Below are 18,263 nucleotides of genomic sequence, written 5' to 3'. Positions count from 1 at the left end.
TTGGTGTATTTGTTGTAAACCCCTTTATGGCATTTTTTGTTTACATACAAAGGAACTGTTTCTTGTTCTTTACCAGCAGGCCTCCTGTTCAAGAGCATACAGTGTCTTCTGAGTTTAGGAAAGAAAAATCATTGCATTTATAGATCAAACATAAAAATTTATAATCCCCTGTACTGAGCTGGAAATTACAGCTTTGCAAATGACTTATTTTGTGGCCTCAGGCAAGTTTTTTCACCTCTCTGCTTTTGTTTGCCCATCTGCAAAATATGTGATAACATCATCTTGGTTTGCAGATCACAGAGGTTATGACAGGACTCCATGCAGAAGTCTACAGACATAAAGCGAACTTACAACTTCGCACATGAGAGGATATACAACTTAATAAAATGAAACAAAAGGCAAATAGGACCAATTGCCAGGAGGTGTAAAACTCCCAACTAAAATTATTATATTGCCCTCATCACTCAACCTATACCTGGCTTAGTCTCCCAGCAAAAGCACGTTGCTGATTAACAGGATACTATATAGGACTAACATTTACTAGTTTTTCCACTAAAACTGCAAAGTCTTGATTAATTCAGAACTTGAAGCTCAAAGTAGTAGAAAATTAATTCTAGAAAGAGCTGCATCCATCAGAAGGAGCTGAAAAAAGGTTTTTACATATATTTTATATAGTTAATCCTTACTTTTGTTTATAAGAACATTTGCTTAAAAATCATTATACATTCTTACCTGCATTATAGAAACGCCTCTGATTATTAAAAATAAAAGCATTTTATATTATCTTCCACTTCTGCTTTGAATTTTGTGCAGTTATCTGTGAATGTGACTTACAGGAGGACACAGGTTATATGGACTTTCAACGAAAAGTGCTTTTAAAGGGATGTGAATTTTTGGTGTTGTAGGTTATATGCACAAAAACACACCAAATCTGAGCTGTTTTGTTATTCACCCAAGTACATTTGATTTAATATTCTTTCTGTTTCGAACTGAGTAATGCAGCCAAAAAGATGACTTCTTTTGTCCACAAGGACTTCTCCGCCAAGAAAAAAAGAAGGCACGGACATTTATAATACGGAAATTCCTGAAGAACATACACAATAAATGGAAAACCTCCCCTAATACTCCTTTAAAAATTCTGGGCCAACCTTATGCTAATGTATTTCCATCTTTAATTTCCAAGATCTCATGGGCTCAAAAAGCACTAATAACAAGGCCAAGAAGTTAAACAGATCATCTAAACTACTGAAATAGGAAGTTGGTTACTACAGGAATCATACTATCCTTTAAACCTCAAATAGCTACAAATAAAGTAGTATAACAATAGCTTTGTATTTTCAGCACCATTTCCTGCAGTGTTTATGTTAATAACAGAAGGATCCTTGCAATCCTATTTCTTCAAACCAAGCAACCAACCCTCCCTACCACCAAATACCTTTCCTTCCACAGCCAAAACATTTGATCTTTGAAAACGAAGGTGTTTTATCAGCCAAGATTCCTTCAATGTGGCCGACACTCCTCCTCAAATTATGCAATTGCGGACAGCAGACCTTTCAAGACCTGCGTATTGAGGTGCAAGTATTTCCTCACATAAATTCAAATTCTATGCAAAGTAAAATGACCTCTTTGAAACTCTTTACAACATCAAAAGTGACTTAAGAAAAATCTACCAAATCTTTCTAAAGACAATGTTGACTGTCCTGCTCTTGAAATGTTGCAGCGATAAAAAGTATATCTGTCAAGGCAATGAAAATTTTGTCAATTTAACCACTAGAACGAAGGCATTAGCATCAGTATAAAAGTGATTTACTTCAGTATGGAGTATTTCATGCCTACAACCAAGGTATCATCACTTTATTCATCAGAAGGAGTACTTACATAGATAGTATGGCCTGGTGAGCCAGGTATACTGGAACCTGGTCTGGAATAAATACTTTCTGATGATGTTCTTGTAGGCTGAAAAACAAACAGTGTAACTTCTCAGAGATACCTGAAATCATTAATACTGGTAATTTGGATTTTAAAATGAAGAAATCTTAAAGCATTTTGGAATTAATTGTATTTAGGAAAAAATATCAACACAAATGCACATGCTCTGGCAAATTTCATAATCTTGTGAGGCTGGTAGGCTTTTTTTGCAGGGGAAGGAGTGCTGTGAGAGGGAAATGAGATTTTTTTAAAGCACACAGTGTAAAATATTAACAACAATAATGAACAAAAGAACACCTGTTAGATACACTGCAGGGAGCCATACAAACTACATTTCAGATACTCCTGCTGGTGATTTTACCAAAATGTTAGTTCACAAACAGTAAGTGGTATCAGCCGTAGCCCAGACAAAACTGTCAAGAAGAACACAGCGCACACATTATCACTTTCCAGAAATTCAATCTTAGTGACTGGATTTCTGTTATAAATACAGAACTAAGTTCAGCCCCTCTAACCACAAATCCTGGGCTCAGAACTGTTCCCTATGTCTGTAGCACAATTTAGGTGCAAGACCAACGCTAAAATGTTGGTGGCCATTTCATGATTCCCCACACTTCCCCGAAGTTCTGATGTTTAATAACACTGTCCTGCAAACTGAAATTCCTGAGAACACTCAGTCTCTTAAAGAGTGGCTGCTCTCACACATTTAGCAGATTTTCCAACACATCATCCATAGGTACTAAACAAACAGTACTTCTCTGGGGAAAATTTTGGGAGAAGAAACAAAGTAACATCACTGAGACTGAGATGTGGACATCCTTAAAATTCAATAAACCCGAAAACCTTTAATTCAATCAAAATTATATACTCAGCCTATCAGGGTAATTACTCTTAAATCTAGCATACAAGAGACACAGGTAAACAAAAATGGTAAAGCACGCAATTTTGACTTAAAGATTATCGCCTTAGGAACAGGACTCAAGGTAATTGAAAGAAGCTAATCACCAGATCCAGGGGTTTGGGTTCCCAGCTCTTACTGGCAGTTAGGTATCTAAATAGGTATTTGAAACTAGCTATTACAGACTTTAAAAGAGGCAATCAGAGATACCACACTTCCACTGGAGAAAAGAAAAGAGTTCTTGCTCCCTAACTGGCTGCAAAGATACAGCTCCTATCATGAAGCAATGTACAGGAGATGACTCTGATGACACAAGTGCAGTGGGATATTTTAATACCATTGAAAGTTAAATTTTGGTAAATAGTCCTTGCCTCTTGTCAGCCTGAACTAAGGGACCTTTAGTAACAAACTGAAAGGAAAAAAAAGCTTTAAAGCCTGAGTCAAAAATTTTGCTTAGAAAATATCTAGAATGGACACAACAAGGCTACTGGGGCTTTCTTATCTCTCGGTATGTATTTGCAGAAAGGATCCTTCAACAACTGCCAGAGTCTTTCTACTCTTTATTTCAGAGCCAGAAAAGCTACTAGAACTATCCTTATATCCCTTTGCTGGGCCTGTTTAATCCAGATAAACTAGCCCGGAGGCTGAGAGGGAATCTTATCAACATCTACAAATACCTTCAGGGAGGTGTCAAGAGGGTGGGGCCAGTCTCTTCAGTGGTGCCAAGAGATAGGACAAGAGGCAATGGGCAAAAAATGAAACACAGGAAGTTCTGCCTGAATATAAGGAAAAAATTCTTTACTGTGAGAGTGACAGAGCACTGGAACAGGTTGCCCAGAGAGGCTGTGGAGTCTCCTTCTCTGGAGATATTCAAAACCCACCTGGACACAATCCTGTCTAACATGCTCTAGGTGACCCTGCTTGAACAGGGGGGAGGACTAGGTGATCTACAGAGGTCCCTTCCAAAAACAGTGAAGACTGAATACTGAAGTGTAATTTGTGGATTACATGTAAAGTTTTCCCTCACTCTATTTGTGGAAAAAGAAAACTACCACACTGTCAGAGGGTCAGGGGAATAAAGGCCTTTGAACATGTCCCACCAAAAATTGAAGATTCAGATCAAACAGAGAACAGATGTGGCCATGGAATGACAGAGTCACAAATCCCCTCCAGAGCACATCTGAGAACATTTCACAGCTGGACTTTTACAAGTTTCTTGTGTTTTCTCTCTGTAGCAGCAAAATCCTACATCCCAAAAGGGAACACAGGAATTTCTCAGCTGCGCTAGCTGCCCTTTAGCTCCTCCTATAATGCAGTTGAAGACAAAACTCCTTGTTTTAGGGAAATGTTAAAAGACTTAGGCCAAGGAAAATCTGGCTATTGTTAATAAACTTCTTTATTCTCTCCTTTATTCTGCTGTTTCACACCACCACTGCTTTGAGTGGAGACATATGTAACGTTGTTGCAGTTGCTATGGAAAAGAACTGTTTTCAGTTGTTTTCATTACAACATCAAGAACAAGGTTAAGTACTTGAGATACTGTTAGGGGCGTGTCAGTTATTTTCTGCTTTTAGTAAACATTCTTCAAGAGTTCTGTCTATCTAATTTTCTCTCTAGTGGGGAAAAAAAGTTTTAGAGGCACTTCTGTCTTCTTCTTAGCTGGCATACTCTCCGAGATGCTCTTCTCTCTGTCCTTTCGTAATAGCTTCAGAAAATCAGAAATTCTCAGCTCTTGGTCCAACTCTTAATCTTAGCTTCACTTACAAGAATTTGTTCAGCAAAGGAAAATTCATTCGTACTAACCATTTCAGTGAATTTATTCAATGAAGTCTTTTACCCTAAGAAGATAACCATATCCTGCTAACTTTCTTGTGTGTTCTTAATCCTGCACTATAGGAATAGTTGCATGGAATTCAGTGGCTGTTGGCAGATGGATAGACAAGTCATAGCGCCTCTTCCCTATTTCCTCAATGTACTCTTTTTCCTGTTTCAAAGTTTCTTATCACGCTCCCATTACTGTGCCCGTAAACCAGATATAATCCTCCTTAAATCTAGTTTCCTATTTTCTGAAATTCTTCCTGTGTGCATCAATTTTACCTTTGAATTATGGCAAAGCTCCACATTACCTGAGAAAGATGCTATTCTGCTAGCTACTGCCTGAATACACATTGTTTGTGTCCTGAGAAGCTTAATCCATGCAGAGCTGGAGTTCTGTGGCTCCTCTATTCGCTCCCAGCCCCGTTTCTTGCTTAGTTTAACAACTTGCCTCTGAAGACAGAGCGCGTGCGCATGCGCGCGCGCACACACACACACACACACACACAAAAAGACTTCTACATGTATTCTCACCCTTCCCGCCTTCCTTTGACCTATTTTTTGTTTAGAATTACACAGGCTGTTTCCATTGCAGATGGTTTTTTCCCACTCTGTCACAGAATGTTTCCCATATGGTCTGGAATCCTTCAGAGTTTTGCACCTTCCCCTAAAGACAATTGCTGTACACTTAAAAACATTCGTGCTGTTTGCCATATCAAATCTGCACTGAATATGCTTTGATATAAACTGTTCTTCTGGCATACTTTCAGCTCCCATAATTGGCTCATATTAAGATATGATATCTTAGGAGCCCGTAATAGCTCCTGACTGAAAATTTGTGAATGTGCATGGCTTTTCCTACATCACACATCACATTTCCATTATCAGTCAAGAATCCTTGAGGCTATGTACCACTGTTGTGACTTCATATGCTAAGCAAGTGGCAAGAGACATACTGGAGGTCAAGTTCTCTACTGATGTAATTGCAGTGTGATGAATATTACGTACTAGGGGATAGCTAATTAGAGCACAGGTGAAACTGGAAAAAGAATAATGGCTCTCCCCAATTTAATCTTTAACGTTCAGCGGAGCTATCAAATGAGCATCTCTTGCACACATTGCTGGAAGCAGATGTGTAAAAATTAAAGGAAACTTCCTTTTATATGCATGCATTTATTTAATAGTATTTACTTTTCTGTCAAAATAAGTATATGACACTTGTTCTACCTTCAAGCGACTGAGCAAGTTAAGCTCTCTTACATCTTGTATGGATTTCTCAGATAAGACAAATCTGTAACCTCCTTCAGATGACCATGCTTGTTCTTGAAGGATTTGACCAGAGTCTTTCATTATATCACCTTTGTTCACAGAAATCTAAAGCAAATTTCTTTTTAGTACTACAGTTAATCTGTGTGTGTGTATGCATGCATGCATGCATGCGCCTTGCATCGTCTTTCTCCACATTTTCTCAGAGCACAAGAGTCATCTCTTCTTTCTTTCTGCTTCCACCCAAATGGATGTAACAGTAGCAAGTACATTAATATGGGATGTCTATTATGTCTATTAGGTACTGGAACTCTATGAATGTATATGAAGAATCAACAGAAATTCAATCAATAGAAATTCATGCATGTCATTAAAAGAGCCTCCCCCCAAAAAAGAATCAGACGCAAAGTATCTAAAATATCTACAAAATTTCTCAGTATTTTCCAATTTATTACACATCTCTTATTTTTTTGTTCTTCATTTCATGCATGTCCTCAATGCAAAAGTCCTTCATCAACTTCATTTGCAGACTGGAGGATCAACTCCCATGCTCTTGATGGCCATCTTATTGGGATCATTGTGAATTTCAATGCCCAATTGTCATATCACCCATGCATATGCCCCAAATTGACTGTTATTTTAGTATTAGTTTGCAAAGCTCAGGATGTTCATCTGGATTTACCTCAGCTTGTTATTTCATCATGCATGGCACATCTTCTAAACAAGTAACTTCTTTGAAAAATAAAATCCACACTAGAGCCATCCACATCATTCAGATGTTGCTGCAATGTGGTGGCTATGGCTTTTTAAAGTACAGATGTTCAGAATCATGCTCTATAAAAGCTTATAAGGGCAGGCAACCAAACCAAAAGTGATCCTAGGAACATCTGGCCAGTTGGATGCACTACTGTTTAATAAAGGCATCACCAATGTTGTTTACAGTACCTGCCTTAGTTTTTTGATAGAGTTCATTATGCAAGGCGGTGATAACAGCTGCAGAAAAACGAGTATGTTTTCACTTAAAAACATGTAACATTACAATTCAAACAAATCTTCTAAGCCTTACTAGCTACTTTAAGTACATTATATTTATAAATAAGCTACTAAAAAAATTGTGTTTTCTTCCATAATTTATTCTACTTGGCAGAAGCAATTCTGCAACAGCAAGGACTCTGGCTTCCACAGGACAACACATGCTACTCTGACTACCTGCCTAATCAACTGCCAAATTTTACAGAGGGGATAAGTTACTTAGGAATTGGAACAATGGTTCATTAAAGACAGGATCCGCATGAATTTCAGTATTCTTACAGATTTCGGTAATTTTCAGTACCAGTGACCCACAAAGCACCTTAATTCTACAGCATTCATTGTTCCTGTTACTTAAATAACTGTGCCTTCCTCTTACAAGCATGTTTCCTTCAAATGCATGCAGCCTTTCGTTATTTCTCTTCCTAAAAAATCTACAGTATGTACTTATCAAGACAAAATCAGTGTTCAGGTTTAGTTCAAGCTCACACAGACACCAACAGGTCACAACACATTTTTCTTCTTTTTCTAGGAGGAAACGAAGCCAAGAAGAATCAATTTGCAGCACATAATGATTAAAAGCCAATCACTAAAAGCATAATCTCTTCTACAAGACTGCTTATGCAAATGTATCCTTCATCCAAGAGTAAGTCAAGCTGAAGGCAGAAAAATAAAGTTGTAAGTCCAGAACCTACTGTATTCAATGGCAAAATTCTCACAGAATTCAATATTCTTGGCTTCCTTTCTCAAATTTTTTCTAAAGAGCACGATTTTCTCAATATACATTGCAAATATATAAAAAGAGAAAAAAGGTTTTTAAAAAGATTACAGTCTATCTTTAGACACACTTTCCCTCTAAACTAGTTAGGCCAATTTGCTGGGTTCCTTCTTACATTTAACAAGCAATTGATACCTTTAAATGTAAGTCTCAAAACCCCGGATAGCCACCTATAGCGAAAAATTAGCAATTATAATGCATCAAGTGTATAGTTCTCTTATGTTATTTTGTTTTCTTTCTTCCATAGCCTTTGCCATCTAACTCGTAGTGAAATGCCTAACTTCCACTGATTTCAGTGGAAGCTGAATACTCCAGTTTGGTACCTCAGCACTTTGTGGTGCTGATCTTAAATGCTTAGGATGGATCAAACTTCTGTTTAAAGTGCCTGAAGTAAAGTTCTGCTTGAATCATAAACAGTGAGAATTCACTCTGATACACCATCCAAATAGAATGAGTCTGTTTGCTTTCAGTGGGACTATTCATAGGAGGAAGGGCTGCAGAATAAGCACACGTCCTTTCTGTCTTGCAAGAACAATCTGCCACCATATCAGCAACAAAAAATACATATTCAATAGTGCTCACTGATGGCAGGTGCTACTCTGAGACTCAAAACTTCTTCTTGACTTTGGTACCAAGGTTTGTTCATAGATCTAACAATGTCATGTCTTTCAGTTGCTGGCTAAGATTCTGTGACTTATTTGCCATTAGCAAATTAGTTATCTGACACTCAGTTGAGTTACGAATTAGTCTCTAACCTCTGAATCCAAGATCTAGGCACCAATGGAATTTCTGAACAATACCCTTTTCTAATGTTCCAACAATCTCCAAGGCGGAAATGTGTCCCACGCTACTGAAAAACAGTTTAGTTCGAAATCAACAAGACTGAACCTCTAAGGTTTGGAGAAAGCTGCAGATAATATTTACAAAGTAAGCTTTATAATCTTGCTTACTATGTGCAAATGGGTTTTGCATCAAGCAGGCTCTGGAAAAAAATAACAACAACAATTTTCCTGTAGATTCAAGACTTTGGCCCATTTTTACACTGCAACAGCAATGGTGGTATCTTTCTGTCTACTCAATAGAAGAACTCTTCAAACCAAAGTCTGCTTCGAATTACAGTTTGTGTAATAAGCATGGAAATCCAGACAGAACTGAACACTGATTAAGCTTTCACAAGAAGAGACTACCTGACCCTGAACTACCAGTATCCTACACAGTCTACAAAGTAAGAAAGAGAACATGCCTTTATTTTGACAAGGTGCACTCCTGGTTTTCCTTGCATATTTTTCTAATGTATTGGATAGGATTCTTTTTTTTTTATTATTTTTTAATCCCAAGGCTCTTGTATTTCTACACTGAAAGCTCACAAATTCGGCACCCTAACCTGAAGGACTTTTTGTGTAGCTCTTCAAAAGTCATTAAGCTGGCCTAACAGATAAGTGAAAAGGCTTTATGTGTTGCTACTATCTGCCTCCAATATCTGATTCCATAAGGCCTAAGACAGCAGAGACATTTCCCTCCTTAGAAATGGTGAAAATGCTTCTTCATAGCTGTAGTCACTTTATACATAGTTCTGTAGCTAAAAGAGACACTGACATCTAGGAGAGGTTGATGCATTGCAACTTCCAAAGTTAATTTTGAGCAAAATACTGTGCAGGACAAAGGGGACAGGACATGCATTAACTGCCATTAAATCACAGTGTTGGATTCAACCATATAACACTACCCTGCAGATTGCATCTGTCCTAACTGGTGATATGGCCATGCCTACGCTGCAGTTGGAGATTTGAAGGTAGCATGAGCAGGCATAATGAAAATCCAGTGGCATGGGCACTATCAGCCTGTCTGCCTACTGCTAGTCTGCACTGAAGTCCATCCCAGTGTATTTTTGCTTCATTATCAGGTGAAAGCTGCCTCAGGTATGCCTACAGGCACTGCAGTCATACGTCCCCCCACACAGCAGATATAATCAACAAATAAGCACTGCTGTTAAAGGGGAAGAAAGGGAAGGAGGTGTTGTAGTAGTTGGACACAAAACAGATTTGAGGAAGTAAACAGAGAGATAGTCTAGAAAGAAGCAGATAGGGAGGAGCTCCTTACTTTGAAATAGATATATCCTTGACCACAGGGGACAAATGCTTTTGGACAGTACACAGAACATGTCCAAATTCAAAATTCTGCACATATTTCCTCAGCTACAACATTGACTTGTAGTTGGTCAAAATTTTTTTTAAAAAATGGTATTTTAAGGGCACAATTTTCTGAAAAACATCAACCACTGTTGATGAAAAACACTTTGTTTTAACCATCCCTTCAAATCCAGGTGCTTTTACCATATTCATTTGCTTCACACTTGCACCTTTTTTTTGTTGTTGTTTCAGAAGAAAAACTTTCTGTAACACCGGAAGACCAACACTGCAGCCCCAAAAAGCTCATGTAAATAAATAAATAAAAAATCCCAGCATTTCATTAAATAAAATCAAAATGTGAGAGTTAACAAACAACACTGCACTACACAATGTAAAACACAGTGCTTGTGCCCACAGTAGCATGTGGTTGCAGGAAAGCTGTGTGGCAGAAGTAGTAGCAAGAGCAGCAGGTGACAATAATGGAGAATAATATCTTCTCAGGAAAGAAGACTATTAGCAATGCTATGAAAACACAGCAGCAAACCTCTGCAGAGCGTGGCCTGCGCAGAACCAGACTCTTTGGATAAAAGAATTCAGATGAGGAATGCTGTCATGAAATATAAAAGGAAAAAAGAAGAGTGAAAAGGAAAGCAGTTCCCCCAACCCAGAGTTTAAGTTCTTTTTCAACAACTTACTAATACGTACTTGCTAGAAAATAAATTGTGCATTATAATATATACTGTGCATTATAATATGTATGTATATAAAAATATATATAAATATATAAAAAAGGCAAGCAATGTATATTCTCATTACATATTTAGGGTTGCTTAATTTTATGCTCGTTTTGGCTTCGTAATACTCCACCAAAATATTCAGTGGGAGAAAGGTCTTAAGCAATCACTGTTTCTATAACTCCACTTCAGATCTTGACCAGCTAGAGTGCTGATTAGTTTATATCACAATGCAGTTACTGTGAAAACACACAGTTTGCTGAAAACTTCTGAAGAAGTTTTAATGATAAAAGGGGGTTTTGTTTTGTTCTGTTCCACAGGGAAAGGAAATCCAGCAAAGAGGCCATATCACTGGCTTTTTACAGAACCACCAGAAAATATAATGGTTCTACATATACCTTCCATGTATCTTCTAACTACTGAGCACTGGTATCTGCCCTTTCCTTGGGTCATGCAATATCCTTGCAGCCATTTTGAAAGCAATTCTGTCTCTCATATAGTAAACTTAAAGCAGGCTGACACAGTGATAAGCTGGTCATTGAGAACACTATTTATTCAGATGACACAAAGCTACATGCTGGAAATCAAAGGCCAAGAGATGGACTTCAGAATCCTTGGACCAGTGTACTGAAAGATATGTAAAGGTGATGAGCCGAAAAAGCACAGCAATACCTCTGAAGTAGTGCTATTTTTTATTCTGCCAGAATGGTCACAGGTATGTAATAAAAACCATGATAAATTATTCTCTTAAAAAGTGTTCTGTTACTGCATGTGCAAAAATGTCTAGTGTGTCTTTGCCACAAATTCAGCTTACCCGTAGCTTATCTTCAGTCTTAGTGGATTGCTTACAGTCGGGATGCCACACAGTGGAACCTGGAGGAGGAAAAAAAAATTATTCAGAGTAAAAAGAGAGGACCTCTGGTCATGAAAAGTCAGGGCTTAAAGAGAACCCCTTCCTTGCATCAGATGGTGGTCTGTATGAACTTGACTATTCACATTCCATTCCAGTTCATGAGAAATACAGGTGAAACACAAAAATCCAAATCTTTGACCCACCTAAAACAGCCTTTGTCTGAGACTCTCAAAGCACATATTCTTAATTAAAACTCAAACAGCCTCAAGCAGCATGGAAGCAAGACAGAACCAGGTGCTGGAGCTGAAAGAGGGAAGGTTCTTCTGGCCAGGGTGGAAGGCTAGAGCAAAAGAATTGGGCCACAGTTACTTCATCTATTCTCCCCTCATGCACCCCACCAAAAACAGAAGATATAAAGTTCTGATTTTAAATCCTTTGATTCTGGGAAATTCCTATAATTTCCTAACCATATTCAGGTAGTGCATATGACCTCTTCCCTGCAACAATCAAAAATGCAATGAGCTCAATAGGAGAGAAACAAGAAAACTCATAACACAGCAGAGACAGGGCTAAATTTCACCCACTACACTAAGCTAGAGAGGTCAGTATGACATAGGCAGTACAAAAGAGTATATGAAGAATCCCCTCTCCAGACCAGTGTGCCATACTTGCCATTGGTACACGCACCATTTCTAGCCCTTGCTTTGTAAGATCAGTGGCATATGTTGCACTAGGGTTTCCTCATGGCAGCTTGCAGCCATGTACCTGGCTGCAAAAGGCAAGGGGCTCTGCTGTTTGTCTCCTAAAACATGGGATTCTCTCTTACACTGTAAAAAATGTTAACACTCAACTACCCTTGAGAGCAATGTCAGGGGCAAGGGGTTTTTCTATCCCACTTCAGTTATCTTTTGGAATAGAGTGCAAATTGTGGTCACCACTGGCAGATACTAGCCAAACTGAAACTGAGCAGCAGTTAATACTGATTTTTAATACTGACTGCTGCTGCGGTCAAACTCAAACCTCATTCCAACTACCATAAAACCAATACTGAGTCTCGCCTGTCTGCAGGGGGGAACTTCACCACTTCGTTCTGTCTTCAAAGAAACAAATGAAAGTCCAGATCTCCTACTGGGGAATATTAGCTCAAGGACGGCCAGAGGAAACCCCTCCCTCAGACACAGTTGAAAAGCAAGGGTCAGGGGCCCTGGAGATTTTATTCCAATGAGCCCTAGTGTGACTCAGTGCAGAAGGAAAAACCAGCAGGAATGATTTCACTTCCCAGCAGCACATGATATAATCATCATCATGAGGAGACTAGAGAGAATACTGACTCTGGATTAGGGTCTTAGATGTCTGGCTTTCAGTCTAAGCTGAGGAAGAAGAAACTGCACACTTGGCAGGGGGAAATAACCAGACAACAACCAACAGCCTTCACTGTAAACAAATAGCAGTGTCAGAGCCAAGACCCTACAGAGTCTGCAAAGGTCAGGAGAGAAGCATGCCCTGTGCATCTGATCGGGAGGTCAGACAAATTAAGCTCTCAGGAAGAAGTGAGTTCAGAATGAATTAGGACTCAGGAATTGGAATTGGAATTAGGAATTCCAATGAATTAGGACTCAGAAGGTTTAGGCTCAGTTCTCAAATCCAGTTGCAGACTTTTGTGTTACCCTGATAAAAATTCTCTCAGTTTATCTGTACCTTGGTCTCTTTTCTATAAAAACATCCCCATCATCAAAGCAAAGGCTACCATTTTGTTTTTTGGGCAGCATTTTGTACAAATTGTCCTTATTTTAGAAACACCCCAGGAGAATTCTGGAGCTGTTGAAAGTGAACATGAAATGCAAGAAGGCCTGGATGCCATTTTCATGGTGAAACTGAGCTAACAGTTGTGTTTTTTATTTTATTATTTTTTTTTCCCAGAAAATGGCAAGAGGTTTGAAATATGTGAAAACTGAAAACCCAAATAAGACAGAGTGGGCTTCAGAAGTTAACTGTAAATATTTTGTATGAGCCTCAACTCTGAGCCAACCACTACTTGCAGATTTCATCCACCCAAGTTTGTCAGTCTATTCTGAAACACTCAAGGTGTGTCACCTCTCTTTTTCCTACTGGAAATAGTTTAGAAAATTGTGCTTAAACCCATTCTTAATACATGTTTGTTTGCTCACTTAGCAGACCCCAGCCAATATATTAATTTATGTAACTTTTCATTCTGCATTTATCATTGATCCAACACACAGCTCTCTAAAATACAGTAACTCAGTCTATTACTTACACAACAAATAAAGGTGAAAGAAAATCAAATGAAGCATCCCTTTAAAAGCTAAGTAACATCCCAGTGTGGCAACAGTCCTCTGGGGCAGTCTGTATTATAATGCATTACTAGGAAGTCCATGGGAAAAAAGAAAATAATGCTGCTTCCTTGTCATTTTCCTGGGATGGAAGGTAGGGGGAATGGATTGGGGTGATGAGACCAGAGCGCTTTTGCTAGCATTATCCAAACCAATCTTAAAACAGAAAGTCCCAGGACAGAGGTCTTGTTTTTGCATGCCTTTTCCTTTTGCAGGCTGACTACACATTTCTGATAGAAGTAGCTACCGCAAAAACATGCAGGCTTTCATTCCTCTATTTGTAATACTAACACGGTGCTTTCATGCCCAGCGAAGAAGACAATTGCAACTGAGAAGGAAGATGTCTGTTTTCTTTTATTTTACCAATAATGTGATTTTGGTTCTAGCTCTATGTTGTGGTACTGCATTTTTATTTCAGCAAAACACTTGGAAGGCTGTTAACTGCTCCTTAGAGGAAACAATTTAGATGGAATCAGGATAACTATTTCAGCTGAAGCTGAGTGCTTTGCATGGAGAAGTCTTTTAGGTCTTTTACACTTGTGAACGTGCTGAATTCAGCAGGAAAAGCTCTGGCTGGATAGTCTGGGGTACACTCAACGATAACATTATTTGGTCAGAAAACAGCTGGACATAATACAGTAATATAACTTGTACTCTTCTGAGACTAAGTGAGCCTGAAGAACACTGCTTTGTGGCCACAGGAAAAGATACAGAAGTAGACGCAGTCAGGAAGAGCACGATGGCAGACCAAGGAGTCACATATCTCTCCTTTCTTGTATCACCCTCATAAATGTATTCTTGGTTAAGTAGGAGCTAATACCTTCTGTCTTATTGAGATCTGCAGACATTTACACCACAGCCTGCCCAATCAACATGAACTTCTATTCTCTGCTAGGCTTGTTCAAATTGTATCAGTTCATCCCTTGTTGTTATTAATACTGAATTAATTTGTGCACCTTGAACTTTACCTGCACTTTCTCTTACTATGATGTGAAGAAACTAAGATTATTAATTATCAGATGCTGTCCCTGTTGCTTTCAAATTAATCTTTTCTAATTTACCAATAGAAAGCAGTATTTCCTTCCTAGACCTCTTTCAGCTTCTATTTGCTCTTGCAAGGAAGTACTGTTAACAAGTCTATATCCAATTCTGTGCACAGCTGGAATGAGATGATAAAAATACAACTCTTTATAAGTGAAGGAGGAGAAAGATGAAGTGCGGAGGACAAACTATAAAATAATACAGGTTATATTCAAAGGAATTCCTCTTCTTAACAATATTATCTTATTCTGGGATTCCTCCAGAAGGAATCTCTCTTCAGTATTTCCACTGCCTCCACACTTCATCATTTCCTTCCTGTTCTTTTAGGGTCTTTTCAGGTACATCAAGCAAGTTTTCTAGCACAAGTACAACATGCAAAATCATGATAAGTAGCTGAATTTTCTCTTTGATTTTTGGTTTGCGTAAAAGCATATTAGATGTCTTTCTACCTGTATTCATTACAATTACAGCAAGTCAGAGAAATAACTGTAGCCTAACAGTTAAAGTGCTATCTTCCAGGATACAGGTAGAGAATTTTTCAATCAAAGTAAAGAGCACATTCTTTGGGAAATGAAATGGTTGTGAAAAAAACGTGCTCGACAATACCTAGAAGTGAGTGTGAGAACATTACTAAGAAAGTGGAGATGAAAATGGAGACTGTGGAATGAGATAAAAATAATGTAAACTAAAGATAAATAATAATCAATAAAAATAATGTAAATGGTAATGAAAAGGAAGATGTGACCAAATAAAAGAGAAACAGGCTAGGCAACAGATATGAGTAAGAAGCAGAGGAGACTATCTAATAATGTGCATGGGGAATGAAATCTACATCATTCAAAAAGCTCACTACAATCTCTGTCTTCCACTGCCTTTTACTATTTGGAGGCTGGTCCATAAGAGGAAAGAAAGTGATCAAAATAATTAAGGGGAAAATGACATGAAACATGCTGACTAAAAGAGCCACTGATAATGGGCTGTCTCCACACCAGCTGTCTGAACAGCTGCATGCCTAGGCCTACCATTTCTGACACAGCTGGGACCTAGAGACATCCTTACCTTGCAGATACATTTCTTCTCCTTCTGTGAACATCTGGTTGCACCTGCTGCATCGTGCACAACTTGGATGATAATGCTTGTCACCTGCCTAAACAAAAAATAAAAAAGGGTAATGAGGAATCAATACATTGCACTGCTTTGTGAACACTTGTTACTGCTGATAGACCATTATTCTTTTTCCTCATCTGTAACGATAGACTATTGCCCTTAACGTGACAGTAGGTACGAAAATGTAAGATCTGACATACTCCTTCAGTCCAAAGATCTGCCTAATCCAGTATCCTGTCCTCAACAGCAGAGACCAGCAGCTAGTTGGGGAAAAAGGTTATAAGCAATAAGACAAGTATAGAACAGCCTTTCCTCTTTCTAACTTCCTAGGCTCAAGTGACCTGTATTCTAAAGATCTCCTGGATCAGAGGTCATGTCTGACTGTATCCATCCTCCGTGATTTTGCCTATCACCTTTCTGAATCTTCATCTATTTAAGAATACAGAGTAATGAAGTTCACAATGCAATCAGGCATTGTTGTAAACTTCTTGTGTCCTCATTTTGTCAGGTGCCTTGTGAAGAGAGCACACCAGAACATGCACTTTCTGCTGTCCCTTTGCTATGGATGAATCCAGATGACGAATAATCTGCCATTTTGTTCCTTGGCCTTCTTCCTGACACTGCTGATACAAGCATTAATGAAGAGAGGGCTGTCTAGCGCAACTTCTGGGACCACTGGCTTAATTCATATATGCCTGACTTCAGAAGGCACACTGGCACAGACAGCTTGAACTGAATTTGAACTATTGACCTAAAGATGCTAAATACTCCAGATCCCATTACCAAATCCAAATCCTCTGAGTCATTCAGTCTCTTAAATACATCGATACTCATAATCAACCAGGCTGATCAGATTTTCGGGCTATAATGAGGATAAGAAAATCAAGGATATAGATATTAATGTGATTTCTTCTCCTTAGAAGAGCAAAGCAATCAATGTATTAATGCTCTTGCATCAGAAACTAAACAAGCAATGCCCACATCAGGCTTTTGTTAATACAAAAAAATTAACCTTAAGAAAAACCCTAAATAGTAACAAGCACTGAATTCTAAAAGGTTTTAAAAATTGTGGTTTCTTCACAAGTTAACCTCAAATCCTTTTTCAAAAAATATTTCATATCAACTGAAATGTTAAATGCACAAAATATGTTTGTTCTGTAGCTGACTTGTAAAATGTCATCAAATAATCTAATTCTGCCATATTTTTAACTTATTATGAAATTCAATCTTTACTTACGTCAACTGAGGCAAATAAAAATATATTTGTGAGGAAAGGTAAACTATTCATAGAGACTCTGGTGTTTGCAGATACTATTTGTCTGTCACGAGCTCTTTAAAGACAATTCCTTTCTAGGACTTTGTGTCACAAGAGGCCTGAAGAGAGGAGTCAGTTTGCTGTCAGTTTAGCTATACAGCTAAATAAATTCTTCATTTGCAAGTAAGCTTGCACTTTTCTTAAACAGATACTATCTTTGCTATTGATTTGGCTCCTTAGAGGGTAGCATTTGCTAAACAGGAAGATTAATTGCCCTTAGTATTTTGCGCACCGCAGATTTTTACCATTACCAGGTCAAAAGGGGTCTGGTAAAAGGGAGAATATGAGAGGCCAATACAAGATACGCCAACTAAAGAGAGATTAGATAAGGAGAGAGAAGACAGTATTATGCCTGATGTGCAGCAACAAAAACAATATTGAACTGAGATGGAAAAACATACTCATTGTTAATTCCCTTTCTACCATTTTCAGTATTGGCTGTCCCCTCTGGCTCTGATTCCCTGTAGCAATAATTTAACCTCTGAGATTTCCCACTGGTTCCATTCAAGACTAGGATTTAGGAAAAGAAAATGAAGAAACTCTGTATGTATCTGAAACAATGCTGGAATCAGGCCACAGCGATTCTGATCTTGAACGGAGACATGCAGAGAGGCACAGTTACTTGTATATTTATGGAACATAGGGCTATGAATACTGAATGGAGTTCAAAGATACATCTCCAATTTGGACAGCTCAACACTCAGCAGAAGCTGAAAATCCTACTTTTCACTTTTTGCTTTTCTTTAAGACATACCACAGAAAAATATTGTATATATTCTGAGGAACAGGAAGTCCTTTGGTATCTGTTAAAAAAACAAAAACAACAAAAAAAGCCTTTGGAGCATTCCTAAGGTTCTTCAACAAAGTGGGGCCCACAGAGCTGGTTTTCACAAGTGATTCCAGGCATATTTGACTTAGAGATGATGCCAAATCTTGTGTCCTGGGAACTGTTCACAGTTAATGAGATACAAAAATTTCTAAGACGACTGAAACACTGCCTGAAAGGATCTTCTCCAAA

General features: G+C 38.3%; 1 protein-coding gene across 12 annotated transcripts in view; it reads right to left on the bottom strand.

Moving 5' to 3' along the window:
• Positions 1-18,263, bottom strand: part of ABLIM1 (actin binding LIM protein 1) — a 216,306-nt gene that overhangs the window by 40,505 nt on the left and 157,538 nt on the right. For 8 of the 12 annotated variants that reach the window (XM_062580665.1, XM_062580670.1, XM_062580669.1 and 5 more), the window contains exons 7-11: positions 15,883-15,970; positions 11,393-11,451; positions 10,389-10,451; positions 6,854-6,901; positions 1,879-1,956 (exon numbers count right to left, since the gene is read on the bottom strand). In XM_062580665.1, coding sequence (XP_062436649.1) covers positions 1,879-1,956; positions 6,854-6,901; positions 10,389-10,451; positions 11,393-11,451; positions 15,883-15,970 — 336 coding nt within the window. The remainder of the gene's footprint in view (positions 1-1,878; positions 1,957-6,853; positions 6,902-10,388; positions 10,452-11,392; positions 11,452-15,882; positions 15,971-18,263) is intronic. The other 4 variants (XM_062580666.1, XM_062580672.1, XM_062580668.1 and 1 more) reach the window with 2 other exon arrangements.

The sequence above is a fragment of the Rhea pennata genome, chromosome 7, assembly GCF_028389875.1.
Source record: "Rhea pennata isolate bPtePen1 chromosome 7, bPtePen1.pri, whole genome shotgun sequence".
NCBI classification, from domain to species: Eukaryota; Metazoa; Chordata; class Aves; order Rheiformes; family Rheidae; genus Rhea; species Rhea pennata.
This window is presented reverse-complemented; position numbering and strand designations above follow the sequence as displayed.